General features: G+C 45.3%; 1 protein-coding gene across 1 annotated transcript in view; it reads right to left on the reverse strand.

Moving 5' to 3' along the window:
• LOC306928816 (glutamate receptor 1-like) overlaps window positions 1-24,297 on the reverse strand; it is a gene marked incomplete at both ends in the record, with an annotated part of 132,509 nt that overhangs the window by 19,413 nt on the left and 88,799 nt on the right. The window contains 4 exons of the mRNA XM_079509087.1: window positions 2,476-2,674; window positions 11,405-11,598; window positions 12,649-12,720; window positions 13,019-13,234. Coding sequence (XP_079365213.1) covers window positions 2,476-2,674; window positions 11,405-11,598; window positions 12,649-12,720; window positions 13,019-13,234 — 681 coding nt within the window. The remainder of the gene's footprint in view (window positions 1-2,475; window positions 2,675-11,404; window positions 11,599-12,648; window positions 12,721-13,018; window positions 13,235-24,297) is intronic.

Here is a 24,297-nt window from a genome sequence, read left to right on the forward strand (position 1 = left end):
CCCAGACATTTCTCCGCACATTTCTCCGCAACAACAACTCCACTATCCAACTACTTGCAAACGAGTGGAATGGATTTGATAACTGCCCATCGGTTTGTCACAAGCACACAAGAGGATGTGAAGAAATGTGCAAGAGATCTTTCAGGCGTAAAAACAGCAGCAGACGGCGTTGTGAAGTGGGCAAACGAGCAGTTAGATGAGTGTGACTATGAGGACACAGAGGTGGAAGTTGCTTTGCCGGACCTGAGACCAAAAAATAAAAAAATTATGCCAGGCGAATTATGTGGTGATGTAACCATGTCAGATGCGTATAAGAAGTACGAGATTACAGTACACAATGTAATTCTGGATACAATCAATGAAAGTCTTTCCCGACGTTTTGCTAAAAACAGAGAACTGTACACTGATTCTTCCCTGCTTGACCCGCGGAGATTCAATGACTTGAAACGTGAAGGTATCCCTGCCGGCGCACTGAACGCGCTGAGCGCAAACCTGTTAAGGCACAACAGAAATGCCACTCCCGAGGCCTTGCAAATTGAATTGCTCAGCCTGGCTACACACTGGGGCGAGTTGAGCAAGTCTGTCCGTACAGAGTGTATGGTCCAGATGGCTACCCAGGATGATGAGGACACAGAGGAAGAATGGGATATTGTAAACAAACCCTGCAAATCATGTAGGAAGTGTGCCTCCTGCTGCTATTTCTTTCTTCAACGATACAACCTTCTCACCAATTCATACAACCTAATTGGGCTCGGCTACAAGTTTCTGTTGACAATGTCGGTAACGCAAGTTGCTTGTGAGCGAACACTGAAGTTCATAAAAAATCGACTAAGGAGCAGGAGCAGGAACACCTCGAGGCCTTTATGCTGATGGTAATTGAAAAGGAGACTCTATACTCGTTGGCTAAGGACACAATCATCGACCTGGTGGCGGAGAAAAGTGCACTGATGCGTCGGATGCTCATTAATTAAGGTAGGACATAAGCAAATAGTTTACTATTCTATTCTATTCTATTCTATTCTATTCTATTCTATTCTATTCTATATCATTTCTATTAGGCCTATATTGTGCTTTCTTTTTCTTGTCAATTAACACATAATTACGTAGCATGCTGTTGTGTGCATACGCGCAGTGCAATGATGGTGTGTGCGTTACAGTGTTTGTTTTTGGCTGCTGCTGTGCCATGATGGTGGAGTATGATGAAGCTGTAGTATTAATGAGTAGAAGTAGATGATTTGATTATAGATAAGTGAGCGCTATGATATTAAAATGGACTGAGCTGTGATTGCGCCGTACTGCACAAAATGGAGTCGGCCGGTGGCCACTGGCCTATTATGCCTATAAATTCATATCATGCCTGTTGGTGAAATATACACATCTAAAATGGTTCAGTAATAATTAGCATAGGTTATTATTAACGAAAAACATCTAATACTATTTTAAATTGGTCTAGTAAAGTTAGTAACTAATCAGAAGCAGCAACCATGCAGAGCTATACCAATCAGATTAAATAGGCTATAAGCCTTAAACGTTTGACAAGCAATATTCAAAATACAACTATAACTAACACAATGATATGTTTCATTTTATATACATTTAGCACTATTTGCACTTATTTAAACCGTAAAACTATATGTCCAAAAGTAATGGATTTTTGTGCGTGGTTTTGACATAATGACGTCATAGGGCCGGTGACCATCACAGATGCCAGGGCCGATTTTCTTAGCCAATCCGTGCCTCACTCCCTTTGAAAATGCATTGAGGCGGCCATGACACACAGAAGACACAGTGTCTTGCGTGTGTCTTAGGTGTGACAGTTTTCTGAAAAACCTATGTTTCTACGTCAGTGGTGCTCAACCTTTTCCATGTCAAGGACCCCCAGAATGATCTGTATTTGGCCGCCGACCCCCATATTAAAATATGTTGTTCCAGGGATCCCCCACGTGGAGCAAAGATTTGAGTTAAAACCATTCGCTGGGTAAGAATATAAAGATTTGCGCCACATTTTCCTGATTTTTTAAAAATAGCAGATCTGCTATTTTTCAATAGCTAAAGTTATTGCATAATTCTTAAAATACCAAAAGGGGTTCCCGACGTCCCGAATGGGCTAATCACAGCCATTTGGCTCCAGGCGAGCCTGCTTGGCTCCATTGCATTTGAGTGACTATACTGTTGATTATCGGTTGACTTCCATTCAATCCGCTATAGGCCAGTGGTTTTGAACCAGTGGTCCTTGAGGGGGTTCCAGATGGTCCTCAGCTAAATGATGGAAAGTTGGTCACCAAATGCACCATTTTAGTTTCATTTTACGCTCTCAAGCGTTAAATTATTGTTAAGCATCTGCATTACTTTAAAGTGGGGTCGCCGGACCCCACTTTGAGAACCACCAGAATAAATAATGGACCTTGTAAAAGGTTGAAACCCACTGGCGCTAGGCTATGTATGAGACAAACAAAGCGCCCGGCCGGTGGTCACCCTGAAGAACTCCTTGGTGGAGCCTCCGTCCAGCGTGCCGTAGGCGATCTCCGTCTGCTTGGCGAGGTCCTCGGCGCTCTCGATGGGCGACACCATCCTCTCCACCGTCAGGAAGGCGGCCAGGTTGGCCGTGTAGGACGAGATGATGATGAGGGTGAAGAACCACCACACGCCCCCCACGATACGGCCCGAGAGGGACCTTAGGGGGGGAGAGAGAGAGAGAGAGAGAGAGAGAGAGACATTATAAATATACAGAACCACCACACCCCCCCACGATACGGCCCGAGAGGGACCTGGTGAGAGAGAGAGAGAGAGAGAGGGTGAGAGAGAGAGAGAGAGAGAGAGAGAGAAAGAGAGAGAGAGAGAGAGAGAGAGAGAGAGAGAGAGAGAGAGAGAGAGAGAGAGAGAGAGATTATAAATATATAGAACCCCCCCCCCCCCCCCCACGATAAGGCACGAGATGGACCTGAGGGAGAGAGAGAGAGAGAGATATAGAGAGACATTATGAATATATAGAACCACCACACACCCCCCCACGATATGGCCCGATAAGGACACAGACCTGGCCCACCAAGGTAGATCTGATACTTTAACCCGATTCTAATAAATCACACCCGTGTGAAGTGAGGGGCGCTAATGTATTAAAGTCTAACTCATGTTGCTATGATTATAGGTGATGTAATGGTGATTATTATTATTATTATTATTGTTAATGGCATTTAATGTTTGTGATAGGGACAAGATGATGTACATTTCCCTTCATTTTCAATGGCATTTAAAAAAAAACATTAAACCTGTATATAGGGGGGGGGGGGGGGGGGGGGGGGGGGGGGGCTAGCGCCTCTCAAAAAAACCTATGTTTCTATGTCCGTGGTGCTCAACCTTTTTCATGTCAAGGACCCCCAGAATTATCTGTATTTGGCCGCCGACCCCATCTGAAAAATGATTTGCGCCACATTTTCCAGATTTTTCAAAAATAGCTGATCTACAAGCTCGGTATGAGCTTGTAGATATGCTTTCAATAACTAAAGTGTATGGCATAATGCTTAAAACACCAAAAGGGAATGGGTTAATTAAGCAATATTACACAAAAGGGGGTGGTTTAACGTCATTAATGCACGCCTGCGATGCTGCAGGAACGGCAAGTTCCGAAAGCAACGCTTTGCATTTATGCATTTATGACGTTAAACCACTCCTCGAGTGTAATATTGCAATTATACAACAGTTACCCTTAAAACGAATAAGATCGCTGAAAAAACTTTTTTTTAATGACAGATGTAGTCACTACGACCACAAATGTCCCAAGAAACTAGCTAGCCTAGCCACCGAGTTTGCTGCGCTCTAGGAGAACAGAGCAGCTGAATTCTTTGTTTTGATTAGGTGTGGAGTCATGGTGCTCGTTTGAACCACGGCTATAGAAGGCTGTTTCAACCAATCAGATTGCTTCCTCGAAACGACCTGTTGTATATAATAACATGATAATGCTCGCCCTCAGCCAGACTAATTGTGTGACGGAACTTAAATAAACACACTGCACTTCAAGGTCAACTTTAAGTCGGGTACTTTTAACACATAATTTGCGTATCAATACGTCTTCAATTAGCCATGCGTCCGGTGCGGACCACGTATCCATACGTTTCTAGCGCTTTTTTATTGAATACTTTCATTCATCTTTTTACCCACCCGGACAATGAAGAACCATCCCCCTGTCATTGCTACTTAGTCCCGCTCACGTGATAAAAATAAAGCCTCCCCCTCCTGAAAACAGGACAGCGGGCCGCTTTACGTGTAGAAGCCAGGGTATCTAAAATGGACGCGCCCATGATCTAGTCAGTGTGTGAATAGAAGAATCACATTTCACCCAACACCATAACACTCGATTCCCCCCTCCCCTCCTGTTTCTCCCGAGGAGGAGGACCTTGCGAGATGGGGGGGTCTGTCTCTCGGAAAAAACATGATGAACGCTGCCTAAACACCAATCTGCACCGTATGGATGCCAACCGCCATAAAACCCTACGAAGAATAAGAATAATCTGCACCGGATCGGCATTGCATAACGTCTGCAACACACATGGACAGATGCATGTTTCCTTCTTCATACTACGAACTAACAAACGAACCACAGTATCGAGGGACCGCCATGACAACATGCATCTGTCCGGGTTACAGGTCTTCCGTTGGGGGATCACGGATCACCATGCAGAGCCGTCATAATCGGCGATCGCTTGGACGTGTGATTTTAACACTTTTGTATTCATTATAATTGCAGTGATAAGACCGCAATGAACACGTCGGGGACGTCATCGACCCAGTTGTAATGTATAAGGAAATAAACTTTTCCGAATCCTAAACTGTGGTGTTGTGTTCTGTGGAAGAATGTCGACATCACAGCCGGGCTTTTCATCGCTCCCCCGTAGGAGCGATGGAAAAAAGCTTCACCGGGGGTGTCCAGAGAGGGGCTAGCTGCATGCCCAGACATGTTTCCCTATAGCTTGCAAACCAACATCAGCTAATGACAACGCGTCTCACCGTTATACTATAGTTCTGAACCGAACGGTGGAATGGGACTTTTTATAGCCTACGGATCAAGAAGTTTGCTGCCCATGACCCCCCGTTACTGCGATCAAGACAATGAAAGCAGATCTGTGAGATAGATTAGGCGAGGCGCTCATCATCATCATCATCATCATCATCATCCTCATCTAAGAAAGCAGAGTTATGAAGGTTTAAAGTCAGACATTGACAGGCAGATATAAAAATGAACACAATAAATAATGCTATACATCCTATACACCAAAAGCCCTGAATGTGTAGCACACAGCACACATTGATCCCATGTACAGTTTGTCAGAAATTGGTTATTGATTGCGCCCACCAGAGATAACTTCAGAGAAGACATGGACCTGAAGCAAAATAATGCCTATAGCGACATATAAATACTATATACCGTATGAAACAGAAGACTCTCTGCTTTCACACCCCTGTGAAGTGAGTGGTGCAACTCTGTCCCATATTCTACAAAAGCCACTGATAATGTGGGCCCCACAGACCAAACTGTAATAAAAAGGTTTACGTGACTTTCTGCCTCAGTCCGTATATAGCGAGCTGTATTGAATAAGTAGAGAACAGAATACGGGACAGAGTTGCACCAATCACTTCACAGGGGTGTGATTTTTATAATTACAGTAGAAGTTTACAGACCAAACTGTAAATAAAAGGTTTACATGACTTTCTGCCTCAGTCCGTATAAAGCAAGCTTTATTGAATAAGTAGAGAACAGAATATGGGACAGAGTTGCACCACTCACTTCACAGGGGTGTGATTTTTTATTATTATTACAGTAGAAGTTATTTTCTTATGAAAGCAGAGAGTCTTCTGTTTCATACGGTATATAGTATTTATAGGTCGCTATAGGCCTTATTTTGCGAATATTGAGGAGTTCAAGTCCATGTCTTCTCTGAAGTTATCTCTGTTGGGCGCAAGCTGCAATCAATAACCAATTTCTGACAAACTGTACATGGGATCAATGTGTACTGTTTTCCTCGTAAAAGTACACATTCAGGGCTTTCATTTGGTGTATAGGATGTATAGCATATTTATTGTGTTCATTTTTATATCTGCCTGTCAATGTCTGTCACTTTAAACCTTCATAACTCTGCTTGCTGTTCAAGATAATCCCTTTCAGGCAAAAGCAGGTGTTGCAAAAAGGTCAATATCTCCAGAATGGAAGATGGTAAATTGAAGTGGACAAGTTCAGCTTTCTTTTGATGTATGCGTGTGATTCTCGCTATAAGAGAACATTTTGCTGTGGGCCCGAAAAATGTCCTTCCTTCAATGTTAAGCCCATAGCACCAGAAGAACAGGCCTGAGTGGATTCTGTAGCAGCCAATGTGTTAAAGGTTTAGTTAACACAATTTGCAGACTTAGATTATACTCTCTCTCTGCTCTTCTCTCCCTCCCTCGTGTGTCCTATCCTATACCCGCCCGCCCACCTCCTCCCCCTCGAGCTATATTTTTTTCCCACGCCATGCCTGCCAACTGCTGGGATGGCTTGGAGTGCAGTGCTTTTTACATGCCACCCCCCCTAGTATATACGGTACAGTGGCGTTTTTTGTGAAGTAACAGTGAAAGTGAGAGTCGAACTTTCTGTCGTCCCCGGCCTTCACAGTGTCCCTGGACCATTTCATAATGGGAGATACAACGCTTTGATCCTCTCCTCTCCTCTCCTCTCCTCTCCTCTCCTCTCCTCTCCTCTCCTCTCCTCTCCTCTCCTCATAAAAAACATGACAGCTGACGTCCTCCAGATGTGTGTTTTGGGATCTGCTCTAAATACGCTTCTGAGATGAAGCCCCGCCCCCTGCTTCTGGGTCATCGTGGCGCACGCGCACACACGCACGTACACAAACACACACGCACACGCACACTCACTTTACACACTATGATGAAAAATGTTGGTCGACTACCTTTTTTTCACTGACGAAAACCAAATCAATGAATAGTAAATGCAAACTAAGCTATGATGACTAAAACTATATGTCTAAATATACTGACAATTTCATTGCATTAAGGACTACGCAATTTTATGATTGGTGTCACTCTGAAAATCTGCAAGCTCACCAAATTATATTAATCATTGCTATCGAGTGTTTGTTCAGGAACAGGAGTTTCCATGTCTCTCCAGGGGTTTGGAATAAAAAAAAACTGGAAATGGAGTAGGCCGACTAAATCATTTAAGATGGTAAATGGATGCCAACACTATAACAAGGATTACTATCCGAATTTAAAGCTTCCAGCTTTTATCAACAAAACGGTTTGTAAACTGTTGGCTGCCCTAAAGCAGCAACGGTTTGAACTGGAACATGTTCACTGGAATTGTTTGATTGTTTGTTTGTTTGTTTGTTTGTTTGTTTGTTTGTTTAGTTGCGCTAGCACAGTGCACGCTCCACAACATGAACCAAGTCGACTGTGGAGTCATTTGGTCAACTGTAAAAAACAATTGAGAAAATGACTAAGTTGTTTGTGGGCTGAAAACAACGGGCCTGTTTCGGCACTGGAAATTGCTGTGTGATTGAAATGCCAAATGGCTGAGCAAATATCGTACTAAAATCAGTTGACGGGAGGCGTTCGACAGGCACTCGACAGATATAGCAAATATTGAACCAGTAACTCTTGCTTTTATGTGTATCAAAACCAAAGTGGCACTTGTGTTAGGCAAGTTGGTGCCTTGCATGGGTTCCTCCGCCACGGCGCCATTGGTGTGTGAAATAATGCAACGGAAGCTCTGATCATGAGTAAGCGATAAAGCGGAAGTGGAGCCTCCTCCCCATTTCCGTTTCATCTTTACAGTCGTGCAAATTTATCCTTATATGAATTGAAATCATCTAAGCATTTATACAGCTAGCTTGCTGCTTAGCAGAAATTGATATAAAATAAAAGATACAATGTAAAGATAGGCTATCTTAAAATGTAAAAGTAACGGAAATGCCAGCCTGTGGAATAGTCTGGCTACGAGAGACTGTGTCCTTTGTGATGAGGTCAACCATTCTACTGTGTCGTGTACACGCACGCACGCACGCACGCACGCACGCACGCACGCACGCACGCACGCACGCACGCATGCACGCACACACACACACACACGCGCACACGAGCACCATGTCCATCAGAATCAGGGCATCTCGTTCAGAAGACCCCCCCTGGGGGACGTTAGACAGACGGCACTCGGAAAGAGGTCTTCTAAGGACTCTGCGCGCGCGCATGAACGCGCACACCCACACGCATGCATGAACACGCACTCACGCACGCACGCACGCGCATGAACACAAACTCACACACGCACGCGCAAAAGCAGTTCAGATTAAGGACTACCGCTATCATGCAGCCACGGTCGCCTCAATGACACTCCATCACCACCATCATCATCATCATCATCCAAAAAGATCCCGTGTTGATGCACTGACCCCGTCAGCGCATCCCTTTATTCACATCGAGGACACCAAATACTATTAATATAATCATTTAGTCATATCGAGGACACCGTCCACTATTAATACACACACCACCGCAATGATATGTTGTGTCAGTGATGTGTGTGAATGTCAACGACAGCCTCAGCCGGCCACTATACTTCCTTTTGGAGGTGCCGGTGCACGCACGCACGCACGCACGCACGCACGCACGCACGCACGCAAGCCACGCCACGCCACGCAAGCCACACACGCACGCACACACGCACGCCACGCCACGCCACGCACGACTAGTGATTTCTTACCGGTCGGCTGGATCACCTCGTGCGCACTATTTATGAACAATTGCGAACTTTGTCATGAAATCGGTTCAGGAATGTGAAAGAAGACACGTCACAGGTTGTTTTCTAAATCACTTGCTTTTCGATGTGCACACAGTGCATCATTGTATTGCAGAAAATCAAAGCACAATGATTCCCGGGCAGAATTTCTCAGAGAAAATCTCAGGACCATGGACAGAGCTACAGTCTACCTGCATACCGTCAATCCCTCTTTTAGAAACCCGGGCTTTTATTTGTCTCAAGCGATTGGCTTTTATTGGAAGGAGGCAGCTAGAAGAAAGAGGCCTATATTTATACTTTTCAAACGGATCATAATGAATAAATCACATTTCGTGTCAGTTAGAACCCAGTAAATTGTACCGGTCTCATTTATTGAAACCTCCTCATGAAATATTAAACAGTGCAGTTGCAGGTGCTCACTGGTCATTTTTTATGACAATATTGCCTATATGGTAAATACTATAATAACATCAACACATCAATTTAACTTCAATTTAAATCCAATGGCAGTCCCTCAGTCAAATCTGGTCATAATTATATATAACTTCAACTGAGATAAACTACGACAGTATACTGTGGTCCATCCTGGTTATTGCACACTCAGATATCTGTATCTAGGCCTACAGTTAGGCTAATGACAAGTTCAGATGCAGATAATAACATAAATATACAGTATGGTATAGCTATTTCCTACGATATCAAAGCAGCTTATATGAACAGTGCAAACACTGCAGGGATCTAACTCTTCAACGGGGTACAACCACAAAGAGAGAGAGAGAGGGGGGGGGGGGGGGGGGGGGGGGGGGGGAGGTTCGCGTTAGCAACAAGCTAAGCTCACAGCATACCAGTGCATTTGTTCTATAAACTGCAGATCTGCCAGGAACATGGGGCTGCTGCAGCCTCATAGAGCTATAAAAGATAGAGACCGAACCGGAGTGTTACCCCCGCCCCCCCCCCCCCGCTATTAATTTCAGTGGATGTTGCTCAGTGGCGTTTTGAAGCACCCGAAAGACTGCCGGAAGTATAATTATAACTCAATGGCTCGAGCGAGCGGAAGTTTAGCCTAGCCTAGCCCCGGACCTCAATTTTGAGGTCCGGGGCTTACGCACGTGACGTCATGAACGTCCGTCCACTTCCATGAAAGTGCTGCAATTCCACATTTCGCCAGTAGGTAGTGGCATCTTCAACGTTGGTTAGCCTTACTGGGGGCTTGCTGCAGCCTCATGATCCTGTAGCAGATCTGCCGTTTATAGAACGAACGTAACGGAATACGTTCGTTGCATAAAGGGCAGATCTGCGCGTCGCGTCACAATCCACAAACAGCTTGCCTCCACTACTCACTCATTGTGGTATAGGCTGTGGGGTAGATTTGCTTGTTTTTTGTCATTTTCCTTGACACGCCATCGGTGGTGTAGCCTGGGGTCCACCTATGCTTTCTATGGCATAGGCAGCTCCCGGCAGGATCCGCCGGGAGAATCTAGACGCAGCTGCGCGACATGAGACTAATTAATTAGAGCGACAGAGAGAGAGAGGAGTGTGTGTGTGTACGTGTGTGAGTGTGTGCGTGTGTGCGTCAATTTAACAAAGGTGCAGGCGATCAGAAATCAGCAGAGAGTGATCGACGTTTGCGCTACTGTATGCCGAATTGAAGTGGACTCGGACCCAGACTTTTTTTTCTCCCCTGCAAATGAAAACGACTGGGTTTCCGAGGCTATCGGTGGTGTATCTCAGCCCATCTCCGCAGTTATGCTGCTGCTCTCATTAGTTGTATTGTCCGTAGCTATGTGAAAATATGCTTAGCGGCGTTCTCTCCCGAAGGTTGTTTGTGAGTTTGTTGTTGTGTTGTGCGCGAGCAGCGCGGCCAACGGCATCAGGACACTGACGTGACAAGCCAGCCAGAGCAGCGAAGGTAACAGGAGGCCGGTTCTTGTAAACTTAATTCAACTAATAATAGGGGGCCGTTAATTAACCCATTTTGGGGCGGGAACCCCTGTTGGTGTTTTAAGCATTATGTGCCGCGCTACGAGCTTGTAGATCTGCTATTTATAAAATGTGGCACAATTTTTTGAATATATATTCTTTCAGAGCATATCTTCTCCACCCTTCTGGGGAGTCCCTGGAACAACATATTTTCAGATGGGGATCGGCGGCCAATTGCATATATTTCTGGGGGTCCTTGACATGAAAATATTTGAGAACGAAACATGGGTTTTTCAGAAAACTGTCAGGATTTAGAAGACATTTGTAGATGGGTTAATAGAAAGGAGGACTTTATTGGAGGAAATACAGAGTAGTGCTGCAGTACGGAGCTGTCCGTGGGGCTGAACGGATCAGGACCATGGACAGAGCTACAGTCTATCTGTATATAGTGCATGTAGCACCACGGACAGTGCTACATGCATAGTACTGCAGTATAGAGCTGTCCAGGGTACTGAATGGATCAGGGCCATGAGAGAGAGAGAGAGAGAGAGAGAGAGAGATGTTGGGAAGGTTTCCTCTAAGGCTAAGCTGTAGTCAAAGGTACAGCCGACCTCGAGAATGAACACCTCCCTATGGTGTTCACGCACGCACGCACGCACGCACGCACGCACGCACGCACGCACGCACGCCCTCTTCTCCTACCTGGGGGATATGTCGCAGCCCTGCTGCATGAACGCTCCCAGAGAGAACCACAGCGAGTTGAAGATCCCGAACTCGTTGGTGTGCTCCGGCTGCTCCTTGCTGTCCTTCTGCTGACCTCCGTTCTGACCCCCCGTGGGGTCACCGGAGCAAGGCGGACCCCCCCGCCCCCAGGGGGAGGAGCCAGACGCCGTCACCTGAAAGGTTACGACAGTTTTTATTATTATTATTATTATTTTTTTAATTAATTCAGTTTGTGGATCAGCTAGTTTTTTTTTAATAAATATTTGTAACAGAAAGGCTCCAACAATTGACCAAATCGAAGAATTTAGAATTGTCATATTTCTTTGGTCAAAATATACTCTCAATATAACAGAAAGTAAGAAATTAACACTCGACAACTACACTATGAGAAATATCACACCTGTGTGAACTGAGCGTTGCACATGCGTGCGTGCGTGCGTGCGTGCGTGCGTGCGTGCGTGCGTGCATGCGTGCGTGCGTGCGTGCGTGCGTGCGTGCGTGCGTGCGTGTGTGCGTTTTTTATGTAAACATAGCACTATATAATATGCATAGTCTCATTATATAGATATTCTACTGATACGTTCTTAGCTTACGTATATGATTCATGATAAGTTGATAACTATACTTTTGTGTGATGTATTGCCATGCTTTTTTGTTCTTGCTTAATGTAAATTGCTCTGGATTAAGAGCGTCTGCTAAATGCCTAATATTGTAAATTGTAAATTGTAATTGTAAATTGACATCATCAAATCGAACAAGGAAAACCATGCATGACCCATGAGTTGTTAGACTAACTAGACAATTACACATTTCCTTAACAGACTCTGAATGAATTTCAAGGCATCAAGACGATATTATAGGCAGCACCATTGACTGCTACCCAGACACACCTCCAAGCCAGCTTGGAGGTGTTGGAAGCAGCTGTTTGGTGTGTGTTTGTCATGTTCAGTTGTACACTGCAGTCTTTTAGTGTCCTTGATATAGGGCATGGGATGCCCCTTGACAGTTTTCACATTTTGAATATGATTTTTATTTTATTTTTGATCCCACAATTTTGCAACCCATTTCCTTCACCCTGCAGCGTCAATTGTCTAATGTAATCCTGGGCGCTACACAGATTTTATTTGGGGGGGGGGGTTTATTGGTCAGTTAACACATTTGTTGGGGTTTTTTTTGTTTCCGTTATCTCGTTAGTTTCCGTCAATTGTAATAACGTTGTTCACCTGCTGCTGCTCGTCTTCATCGTCGTCGTCTTCGTCTCCTCCCTGCCACTCGTACGGACTGAAGCGACTCACCTTGAAAAGGACACGCGATAACAACGACAGATGTTTAAATCTCACACAAATCTTTCTGTGACTTTGATTTAATGGTTACAAATACCCCCGGGCGTTAACAAATGGCATTTCTATCTCTATTGAGACCCCAATTTGTATTGTTAAATCAATGTTATTTTGACTTGGTTCCATTTGTACACTCTCAGAGTTACAGACCAATAAGGGTCCATTTGGTTCCTAGCTGGGGACCCCCTGGAACTCTCTCAAGGACCCCCTGGGAACCACTTTGGGGACCACCGGTGTACAACATTCCTCTCACCAGGAACAGCACCACGCTGACGCCGATGTAGGCGAACACGATGCACATCCAGATCTCGTAGGCCAGTGGGTCCAGGAAGGAGAACACCCCCGGCTTGGACTTGGTGGGCTTCTTGATCATGATGGAGATGCCCAGGGACATGAAGGGCTTGGTGAAGTCGATCACCTCCTCGCGCACGAGCGTGATGGTCAGAGGGGCCACCGCCACGTCGGCTTTCTGATGGGGGGGGGACGAGGGGGGGGGGGGGGGGGGGGGTGGGGGAGGGAGAGAGAGAGAGAGAGAGAGATACATTAACCCTGACCAGCGTGATGGTGAGAGGGGCCACCGCCACGTCGACTTTCTGATGGGGGGGGGACGAGGGGGGGGGGGGGGGGGTGGGGGAGGGAGAGAGAGAGAGAGAGAGAGATACATTAACCCTGACCAGCGTGATGGTGAGAGGGGCCACCGCCACGTCGGCTTTCTGATGGGGGGGGACGAGGGGGACGAGGGGGGACGAGGGGGGAGGGAGAGAGAGAGAGAGAGAGAGACATTAACCCTGACCAGCGTGATGGTCAGAGGGGCCACCGCCACGTCTGCTTTCTGATGGGGGGGAGAAGGGGGGCGGGGGAGAGGGAGAGAGAGAGAGAGGGAGAAGGACAGGGAGAAGGAGAGGGTGAGGGAGGGAGAGAGAGAGGGAGGGAGAGGGAGAGAGGGAGAGGGAGAGGGAGAGGGAGAGGGAGAGGGAGAGGGAGAGGGAGAGGGAGAGGGAGGGAGGGAGATGTAGAGAGAGGGAGAGGGAGAGGGAGAGGGAGAGGGAGAGGGAGAGGGAGAGGGAGGGAACGGGAGAGAGAGGGAGAGGGAGAGAGGGGGATGGAGGGAGAGGGAGAGGGAGAGGAGAGGAGAGGGAGAGGGAGGGAGCGGGAGAGAGAGGGAGAGGGAGAGAGGGGGATGGAGGGAGAGAGGGAGAGACAGAGAGAGGGAGAGGGAGAGGGAGAGGGAGAGGAGAGGGAGAGGGAGGGGGGGGAGAGAGACAGAGAGAGAGAGAGAGAGAGAGAGAGAGAGAGAGAGAGAGATAGTTGGGGGGTTGGGGCGTGGGAGACAATTTACAATGTAGGCATTTATCAGACTCTCCTATAATCCAGAGTGATTTACAGCAAAGCAAGCAAGAACAACACATGGTGCATATAATACATCAAATACATGAAAATAGTCATCAAAGCTATACGAGAGCCTGACAGTGGAATACCAATATAATGGATCTATGCGTATATATACACTAGACCAGGGGGTAACCAACCAGGGGTTCGCCATCCACCAGTACAGCTCGAAGCTTTCATCAAAGTGGATCACGCAGTGGGAGCCTGGCACGGACCGTACAGACCGGTCTAAAAAAAACGTCCTCGGTTACAAACGACTGTTTATTTATTGATTTGTTTATTTAGTCGGGACGGCGTATATCGATGAACATCACATTAAAAATGCAGTGTAAATATACCAGATTCAGAGAAACACGCTAATTTCCATCTGCAGTCCCCCCAGACATCAAACATCAAACAATACAAACAGGACTGACATACAGGACATATAGCATACGTTGTACATTTCAAACATAATAAGCCAAAACAAATAAGAAAAGATTAAATCCCTTTTGGTGTTTTAAACATTATGTTATAATTTAGCTATTGAAAAATAGCAGATCTACAAGCTCATAGTAGATCATAGTAGAGTGGCGCGCTACGAGCTTGTAGGTCTGCTATTTTTGAAAAATCGTGAAAATATTTATTTCAGAAAACTGGAGGATTTAGAAGATTTTTTTTAAATTTTGAGGTCAGGCCTAAATGGGTTAGGGTAGGTTTACTCTATTTTGGACTAAGCGTCTAAGCGTTGGGAAGCGAGTCCATAGAGTATATAAAAGGATAGAGACTGAACTGGCGCGAAGCTCCGCCCCCCCAGCTATTCATGTCAGTGGAAGTTGCTCAGTGGCGTTTTGAAGCACCCGGAAGACTGCCGGAAGTACCGTCTCAGAACGTCTACTTCCGCATTTGACCACCAAATTTTGGTGGTCAAATGCGGAAGTGCAACCGAGCGCTCAATGTTAAAGCCCAGCTGCACGGGGTTTCCCGGTCATGAATCCACGGGTCCGCCTGTAGTCCCTCCTCCTACCACTAGGGAGGAGAGCTTCAACGTTGAATAGCCTCACTGGCCCCTTGAGCGAGTCGAACCAGCGGGGGGGTCAGAGAGACGGTGGACACGCACGTACAGGTCCTGTGTGTGTGTTTGGACGTGGAGTGGATCAGACGGCAGACAGTCTGCAAGTTGTCGTTTGGGCAGGGCTGGACTGGGACGTACCGGCCATATTCCCGGTGGGCCGCGATCATCATATTACCATGATAAAAAAAAATAACTTTTTTTGTTTTACTTGCAGGCAGGCCACCAGGAAAGGTCCGGGCGTGCTGCCATTCTGCCAGTGCCATCATGATAATTCCACTGTACCTGTATCAGTGAGTGACGAATAAACCCTCTTCTATCTTGAATCCTTTTGCCAGCATCATTCTTGTGAGAGCAACAAAGGGTTGTGTAGTTGTCTGTTGGTTTGTATCATTTATGTTGTTCTGTAAAAGTGGTGGTATTAGGGCTCGTTTGTTTGTGTGTGTGGCTCGACCGGAGCGGGCGGTAGAGTTTCTGCTATCTGCGCGCTGGTTGTGGTGGGCCGGTCTGGATCAAATTCACGCGAAAATGACCAGGCCGAATTTTTGTCCCAGTCCAGCCCTGCGTTTGGGGTGCAGACCGACCATAACGCGGAGCTACACGGGAGTGACGGCGGGACATCGGCAGCACAGACGCGGCTGCAGAGCCAGAGCCAGAGCTAAAGCCAGAACCAGAACCAGAACCAGAGCCAGAGCCAGAGCCAGAGCCAGAGCCAGAGACAGAGCCAGAGCCAGAGCCAGAGCCAGAGACAGAACCAGAGCCAGAGCCAGAACCAGAGCCAGAGCCAGAGCCAGAGCCAGAACCAGAACCAGAGCCAGAACCAGAGCCAGAACCAGAACCAGAACCAGAGCCAGAGCCAGCAGCACATCATCATCGGAGCTCACGGGACCGGACATATCAGTGTTTATTATTTAAACCATTTAGACCCGACGTCTAAATTAAAAAAAAATGTTTTCTAAATGCTGACAGTTTTCTGAAATAAAAAAAGTGTTTTTTTAAACATATTTTAGTGGTAGATCTTGGCTTACAATTGGGAATAAAATGGGCTCTTGGGCTGGAAATGGTTGGTTATACCACTGCACTAGACTATAGAGTATACTTACTTACTTACTTTTACTTTTAGGAGTTAATTACACCATGAGCCAATGGCATTATCTGAACAAGGAGTTAGTTACACCATGAGCCAATGGCATTATCTGAACAAGGAGTTAGTTACACCATGAGCCAATGGCATTATCTGAACAAGGAGTTAGTTACACCATGAGCCAATGGCATTATCTGAACAAGGAGTTAGTTACACCATGAGCCAATGGCATTATCTGAACAACAAGGAGATAGTTACTAGAGTTCTCATCAGGCCTGAAAATTAAGGCCCGGCCCTACCCTACCCTAACTGGGTCGGCCCGAGGCCCGGCTCGACCCTAACAATTACCATAATGTCAGGCCCGAAAACCCGAAAAAGCCAGAGTGAAAAAAAGAGAAAAAAAGAAAAATGCCACTATATGGCCGCGGCGCCGTGGATTATTGAGACGACCGTGTCAGAGAACGCACTAATAGTCTAGTCGCCGAAATAAAGGATTTATGTAACTCACGTTAATTGGCTGATAATGTTCCATTTCCAACATTCTAATGGTTTCCAGCAATTTCCAGGGGTGAGTAAACATCTTCTGAATCAAAGTAGCAGCGATCCTCTGAAGTGACGCAGTTAATTATGTCCAATAGGCTACTGTCCCGTTAACAAAGTGCAACTTTTTCATCATTCACCGTTGTGCAACAGTCCCGAACAGAGCTATACAATATTATGACAATTGTCAACTTGGCTATATCTACTAGGTTACTGTATAGTTTACATTAATCATTGCCTCTCAAACCCACATACCACGCGTAATGTGCGTTGCCTAACCAAAAGAACAGACATACAAACCATCAACATGCCAATCGATGGCGTGTCGAGTCTGTCGACAGCTTATTAGCGTATTTTGGGCAGTGGGCATACAACGAGGCGCGCTGCGCTACGATGGGGAAATTAAATAGCTGTAGCCTACAGTGCGCTGCGATACGATTTGTAAACCAAATACCTGTAGCCTACAGTGTGACTGTAACATTGCTTGGTCATCATGTAAATATATTACGTGTGCAGGCGCTTTCTTCATAGTTATATGGAGCATTTACCGTGGTGACGTTGATTAGGTAGCCTAATTTAGCTTATTCACCCAGCTGGGTTCAACGAGACAGCAGTGTCTCGTTAAGCCCCGACGTTTCCAAAACGAGCTATTGCGGATTAATCGATGGTCTTATAAAACATTGAAGCATATGGCAAGTTAACTTAAGTTATATAGTTGATGCTGAGCAGTAAGCAGCTCATTTGGTTAGCAAACCAGAGGCCAGCCAGCGGTAGCAAGTTCAACAACCACCGTTCTATTCTGTCACTTTGGTGCGCTGCTGCTGATCATCGCCTCCTCCTCCTTCAGTCACATATAGTATAATAGCCTAAACTGTAAAAGTGAATCGCCAACATTCACCAGCTCAGCCCTCTTCATATTAAATAAATACATTACGCAAACAACAGAATTGTTATTTTTGTTATAATACAATTATAAAACAAAAAAAAATCACGGAAAATCACAGAGCCCGAGGCTCGGCCCGGCCTGACTAATTATCGTGCATTTTGGGCCCGGCCCTACCCGAAAATGTCGGGCCGGGTCAGGCCGGGCCGGGTTCGGGCAGAGATTGAGAACTCTAATAGTTACACCATGAGCCAATGGCATTATCTGAACAACAAGGAGATAGTTACACCATGAGCCAATGGCATTATCTGAACAAGGAGTTAGTTACACCATGAGCCAATGGCATTATCTGAACAAGGAGTTAGTTACACCATGAGCCAATGGCATTATCTGAACAACAAGGAGATAGTTACACCATGAGCCAATGGCATTATCTGAACAAGGAGTTAGTTACACCATGAGCCAATGGCATTATCTGAACAAGGAGTTAGTTACACCATGAGCCAATGGCATTATCTGAACAACAAGGAGATAGTTACACAATGAGCCAATGGCATTATCTGAACAACAAGGAGATAGTTACACCATGAGCCAATGGCATTATCTGAACAAGGAGTTAGTTACACCATGAGCCAATGGCATTATCTGAACAAGGAGTTAGTTACACCATGAGCCAATGGCATTATCTGAACAACAAGGAGATAGTTACACCATGAGCCAATGGCATTATCTGAACAAGGAGATAGTTGGCTCGTAAAGGAAGACTAAGCGAGGAGGGTTGGTGATCCTATAGGTTTTAAAGATATACTGCAGGCAAGTATATGTGTGTCTACTAAACACACTCCCCCCACCCCCCTCCTCTCTCTGACATGGGCATCAAATATGCAGCTGTCTTTGATGGTTTCATTGATTAGAGGGAGCACTAACAAGCACCGAACAACGTTGACACTTCTATGCAGTCAATCAACTCGGTGTGTAGTAGTAACGCCCGGGATTTGAACTCGAGTCTCCCGTGTGAAACACCAACATCTAAACCACTAGATCAACGAGAGTCTCCGGGGGAGATATAGCTACAAGTGCACAACCACTTTGAAGATCAAAGGGATCAATAATTGAGAGTATTTTTCCAACACTTTTGCTTCTACTCCACTACATCTCAGTGGCAAATATTGTGCATTTACTTCACTATGCATTTGAAAAGTTTAGTTACATAGTTACTTTGATTGCCACACACGTCAGCCCTATTTACATTCCCGGCCCTTCGGAAATAGCCGATCTACAAGCTCACAATGCGTCGCGAAGCGGTGCATTGTGCGCCTGTAGATCTGCTATACTTTCGGTATTTGTCATACCTTTGACAACTTGAAATGTGACCACACCCCCATCTACATCAACGGGGCGGTGGTGGAGCGGGTGTCCAGTTTTAAGTTCCTGGGTGTCCACCTCTCTGAGGACCTCTCATGGGCTCTCAACTGCTCCATCCTTTACAAGAAGGTGCAGCAGCGCCTCTATTTCCTGAGGAGACTGAGGAAGGCTCACCTGTCTCCACGGATTCTAGTGAACTTTTACCGCTGCACCATTGAGAGCATACTAACCACCTGCATCTCAGTGTGGTATAACAACTGCACAGTCTCTGACCGGAAGATCCTGCAACGGGTAGTCAAGACTGCCCAATACATCATCGGCACACAACTCCCCTCCATTGAGGACCCACAGCGCCAGAGATGTCTGCGTAGGAGCGAGAGGTATTGTGAAAGACCCCTCTCATCCAAACCACAGACTCTTTTCCCTTCTCCCTTCTGGGAGGCGCTACAGAACTATTGGCTCCCGTACTAGTAGGCTCAGGAACAGCTTCTTTCCTGTTACTGTCTCCCTGCTGAACTCTGCCCCCCCCCCCCCCCCCCCAAGGACATTGAACTCTGACCTCCTTCCATCCCTCCATCCATCTGAACTCATGCTTATATTCAGTAGCATGTTAGAGGGGTATGCATACTGTATATATGCTATATATGCATTACTTGCACTATACAGTTATTTCTTCTCTATACTTATCCAGATTATGCTTGGTTGAGGTTCTACCATCATACTCATTACTATTTATTCTATTTATATACATTACTGTACATACTGTACTTTTTTCTGCATTTATTCTCTCATTTACTGCATTACTGTACTGCACTTCTGGCTAGACGCCACTCTTCATTTCATTGTCAAAGTATTTGTATACTATGTGCAGTGACAATAAATGGAATCCAATCTAAACTCTACTTTTGTACTTTCACTCAAGTGCATTTTGAAATCCGGACTTTTACTCGTAACAGACTATTTCTACTCTGCAGTATTGATATTTTTTATCAGTGGTGCTGTCACTCCATTGCGTATAGCTATGTGTGTCCGTCCGTCCCTATGCGTGTCCCCGTGTCTGAGCACGCGGACAGCTGAAACACCTCACCACTGGATGGCACTGTTGTGTAGCGTCTCGCGCACGCACGCACGCACGCACACACACACACACACACACACACACACACACACACACACACACACACACACACACACTTAAGTACTTTTCCCCCCACCGCTGATTAATTTACATATTCTGCTGTCATGCGTGTGAGTCTCTCCTGTACATAAATTATGAATGTATATAAAATGAGGCAGGATGCTTCACATCGTACAGTACGTACAGTACGTATAGCAGGGTGGTCGAAAGTTCAGTGGAATGAAAAGTTCAGCCCCCGCTAATAGAGAGACACACGCTGATGCGAACAGCATGTTTTGCTAACAACAACAAAATGAAACCGTTTCTGATGACACGTACGTATATACTCGACACATCTTTTTTTTTTCATTTTGTCAGCCCAGGGCCGGTGGGTGGGGGGGGGGGGGGGTGGAGGGAGGGGACTGGGGGAGGGAGGGTTAGGGGAGAAGGGGGTTGACAGAGATGCATGCGTTGTGTTTTTTTTTTTTTTTCTCTCCCCACGCTGACGTGCATGGAACTCTCTGAAATGTTGCCCCACTTTTCTGTAACCGGCCAGATATACTGTATGTATATGCCAGTGGTAATCCCAAAAGTGGGGACCGGGGGACCCCTAGGGGTCCTTGAGGGAGTTTCCAAGGGGTCCCCAGCTAAATAGTTTTCATTTAGTTTTAGTCACATTTTTAGTCACCTGGAATGTTTTAGTGTTAGTCTAGTTTTAGTCGACTTTAATGTCATGAGATTATAGTCGACTAAATCTACATTTGATTCAGTCGACTAAAATGTATTTTGGCGGGCCTTAATTGATGCAGTGGCAATGACTGATTTTGCACTGATTTTGCACAACTGAAAATCGCCGATCTACAAGCTCACAACGCGTCGCAGCACGACTCGTTGTGAGGTTGTAGATCTGCTATTTTCAGCATGCAACAGTGTAAAATCCCAAAGTGGGGACCGGGGGACCCCTAGGGGTCCTTGAGGGAGTTTCCAGGGGGTCCCCAGCTAAATGATAGTTTGGAACCAAATGGACCATTATGGGTCTGTAACGCTGAGGCCCCTTTTCCACCGGTTGGTTCCCAATGGGAACCGGTTAAGTTCTTTTTGGTTCTTAGTCCATGAGCCAGGGCTCCAAAATTGGAACATTAATTATGAATTGAGTGGGCAAAACCATACCTATATTAGATTGTTATCACCATGACACTTCCCCAATTGATTACTTACACGAAGAAAATGATTTATTGTATTACAAATGTTACATTTTTAAATATGCAAATGAGGCATTATGTAGGAAAATATGCAAAATAATAGAAAATATGAAAAAGCTACTACTGTGGAAGGGTTATCATGTATTCATTTACTTGTATTGATCCTATAAACAATTTAATATAGGTCTAGTTTTTCCCACCAATTTTGGAGCTCTGGCTCATGGACTAAGAACCAAAAATAACTGAACCGGTTCCCATTGGGAACCAACCGGTGGAAAGGGGGTCTGAGAGTGTACAAATGGAACCAAATGGACCCTAACGGGTCCATTTGGTTAGATTAGACTCAATTTATTGTCACTGCACATATAGTATACAACTACTTTGACAATAAAATTAAGAGTGGCGTATAGCCAGAAGTGCAGTAATGCAGTAAATGAAATAATAAATACAGAACAAATTTACAGTATGTATTTGTATACTCTCAGAGTTAAACTAACAGTGATTTTACAATATAAAATGGGGGTCCCAGAGATAGAAATGCCATTAAATGGGGGTCCGTGAAACGGGTTGAGAATCTCTGCTAGAGCCGTAGAAATCTTCTCTTATGCGGGTCCCTGGCATATCTATTCAAATGGGGGTCTGCGGGAAAAAGTTTGACATGCATGAAAAGGTTTGGGAACCACTGCTGCGTATGTGGTGTGAATGCTCCTTTAGAAAATGTTTTACTATTTTGAAAAACATTTTAAAATAGCTCAACTAGCCGATCTACATCGAGCCATTGTGAGCTTGTAGATCGGCTATATGAACTATTTTAAATGGTTGTTTAAAATAGTTAAAAAATTTGTTTAGGGATAAGGGGTAAGGGGTGACGCAAGATATAGCCCTCAGTCTCAACGTGTTTTTACTGGTTAAATAAAGGTGAAATTAAATAAAATAATTATTGTGATCCAATAATTGGATCCAATAATGTATAGTGATCCAATAATTGGAAATGTTCCATAAATGCTCCCATAAAGGTAAAATACGGTACCAAATTGTTACTCGAGTACAGTACAGTACAGTACAGTACAGTACAGTACAGTACAGTACAGTACAGTACAGTACAGTACAGTACAGTACAGTACAGTACAGTACAGTACCTGAGTAAATGTACTAGGTCCTTTACACCACTGCTGTGTACACTAGTGTTTTTGGCAGCAAATTTCGATATGGGCAGTATTATGCGTGTCTTAAGTACCAGGTCTTATTACTTAACTTAAGACCTGGAGGCGTGATCAATGCCATTTGGCTATTCTGAGTGGCCAAACAGCATTGACCACGCCTCCAGGTCTTAAGTTAAGTCATAAGACCTGGTACTTAAGACACGCATAATACTACCCTATAATAGTCTCTTGAATAGTTTTCATTTAGTTTTAGTCACATTTTTAGTCACCTGGAATGTTTTAGTGTTAGTCTAGTTTTAGTCGACTTTAATGTCATGAGATTATAGTCGACTAAATCTACATTTGATTCAGTCGACTAAAATGTATTTTGGCGGGCCTTAATTGATGCAGTCGCAATGACTGATTTTGCACTTGCTGAAAATTGCCGATCTACAAGCTCACAACGCGTCGCAGCACGACGCGTTGTGAGGTTGTAGATCTGCTATTTTCAGCATGCAACAGTGTAAAATGACTTATACTGGATCTATTGTCCACTAGTCCCTTCCTTTTCGTCAGTGAAAAAAGGTAGTCGATGAACATTTTTCGTCATAGTTTAAGTCGACGAAGTCAACACTGGCTGTGAACCAATGTTTTTAAAACATATAGATTAGTGGTCCTCATACTTTTTCGTGTCAAGGACCCCCTAAATTGACACTAATCAGCCCGCAGACCCCCATTTGAAGAGATAATGCCAGGGACCCCCATAGAGACGATTTGTACGGCTCTAGCAGTGATTCTCAGCCCGTTTAATTTCAAGGACCCCCAGTTTGACATGCATTAGTCTACGGACCCCCCATTCAATGGCATTTATATCTCTGGGACCCCCAATTTATATTGTAAAATCAAAGTTAATTTAACTCTGAGAGTGTACAATTTGTACACTCTCAGAGTTAAGTTACAGATCCATAAGGGTCAATTTTGGTTCCAAACTGTCGCTGGGGACCCCCTGGAACTCCCTCAAGGACCACTGGGGGTCCCCCGGACCCCACTTTGGGAACCACTGCTGTGTACGAATGTTTTTTTTTGTAATGTATAGATGACGTCGGTTATGCACAGCACGCTCTTAATGAGATGCTGTTCTATTCATAAACCGCAGTACCCTGAAGGACAATATTTTTCTTTGTGTGCGTGCGTGCGTGCGTGCATGCGTGCGAGCGAGTGCGCGCGTGCGCACGTGCATCAAGTTACACACATGTCGTATATCCCATTCTGGACAGGAACCCCTTGTGGGGTTAGTTGTTCCCAAACTTTATCATGTCAATGACCCCCAGAATGATACTATTATAGCCTGCGGACCCCCCCATTTGAAAATATATGCCAAGGATCCCCATAAGAGAAGATTTCTGCGGCTCTAGCAGTGATTCTCAACCATTTTCATTTCAAGGACCCCCAGGTTTGACCTCAATTAGGCTACGATCCCCCATTTAATGGCATTTCTATCTCTGGACTGGGACTCCAATGTTATGTATAGTAAAATCAATGTTATTTCAACTCTGAGAGTGTCCAAATGGAACCAAATGGACCCATCAGGGTCTATTTGGTTCCATTTGTACACTCTCAGAGTTACAGACCCATAAGGGTCCATTTGGTTCCTAACTATCATTTCGCTGGGGACCCCCTGGAACTCCCTCAAGGACCACTGGGGGTCCCCGGACCCCACTTTGGGAACCACTGCTGTATAAGTATACGGTATTAAAAA

The sequence above is a fragment of the Electrona antarctica genome (assembly GCF_951216825.1).
Source record: "Electrona antarctica genome assembly, chromosome: 8".
In the NCBI taxonomy this organism is placed as follows: domain Eukaryota; kingdom Metazoa; phylum Chordata; class Actinopteri; order Myctophiformes; family Myctophidae; genus Electrona; species Electrona antarctica.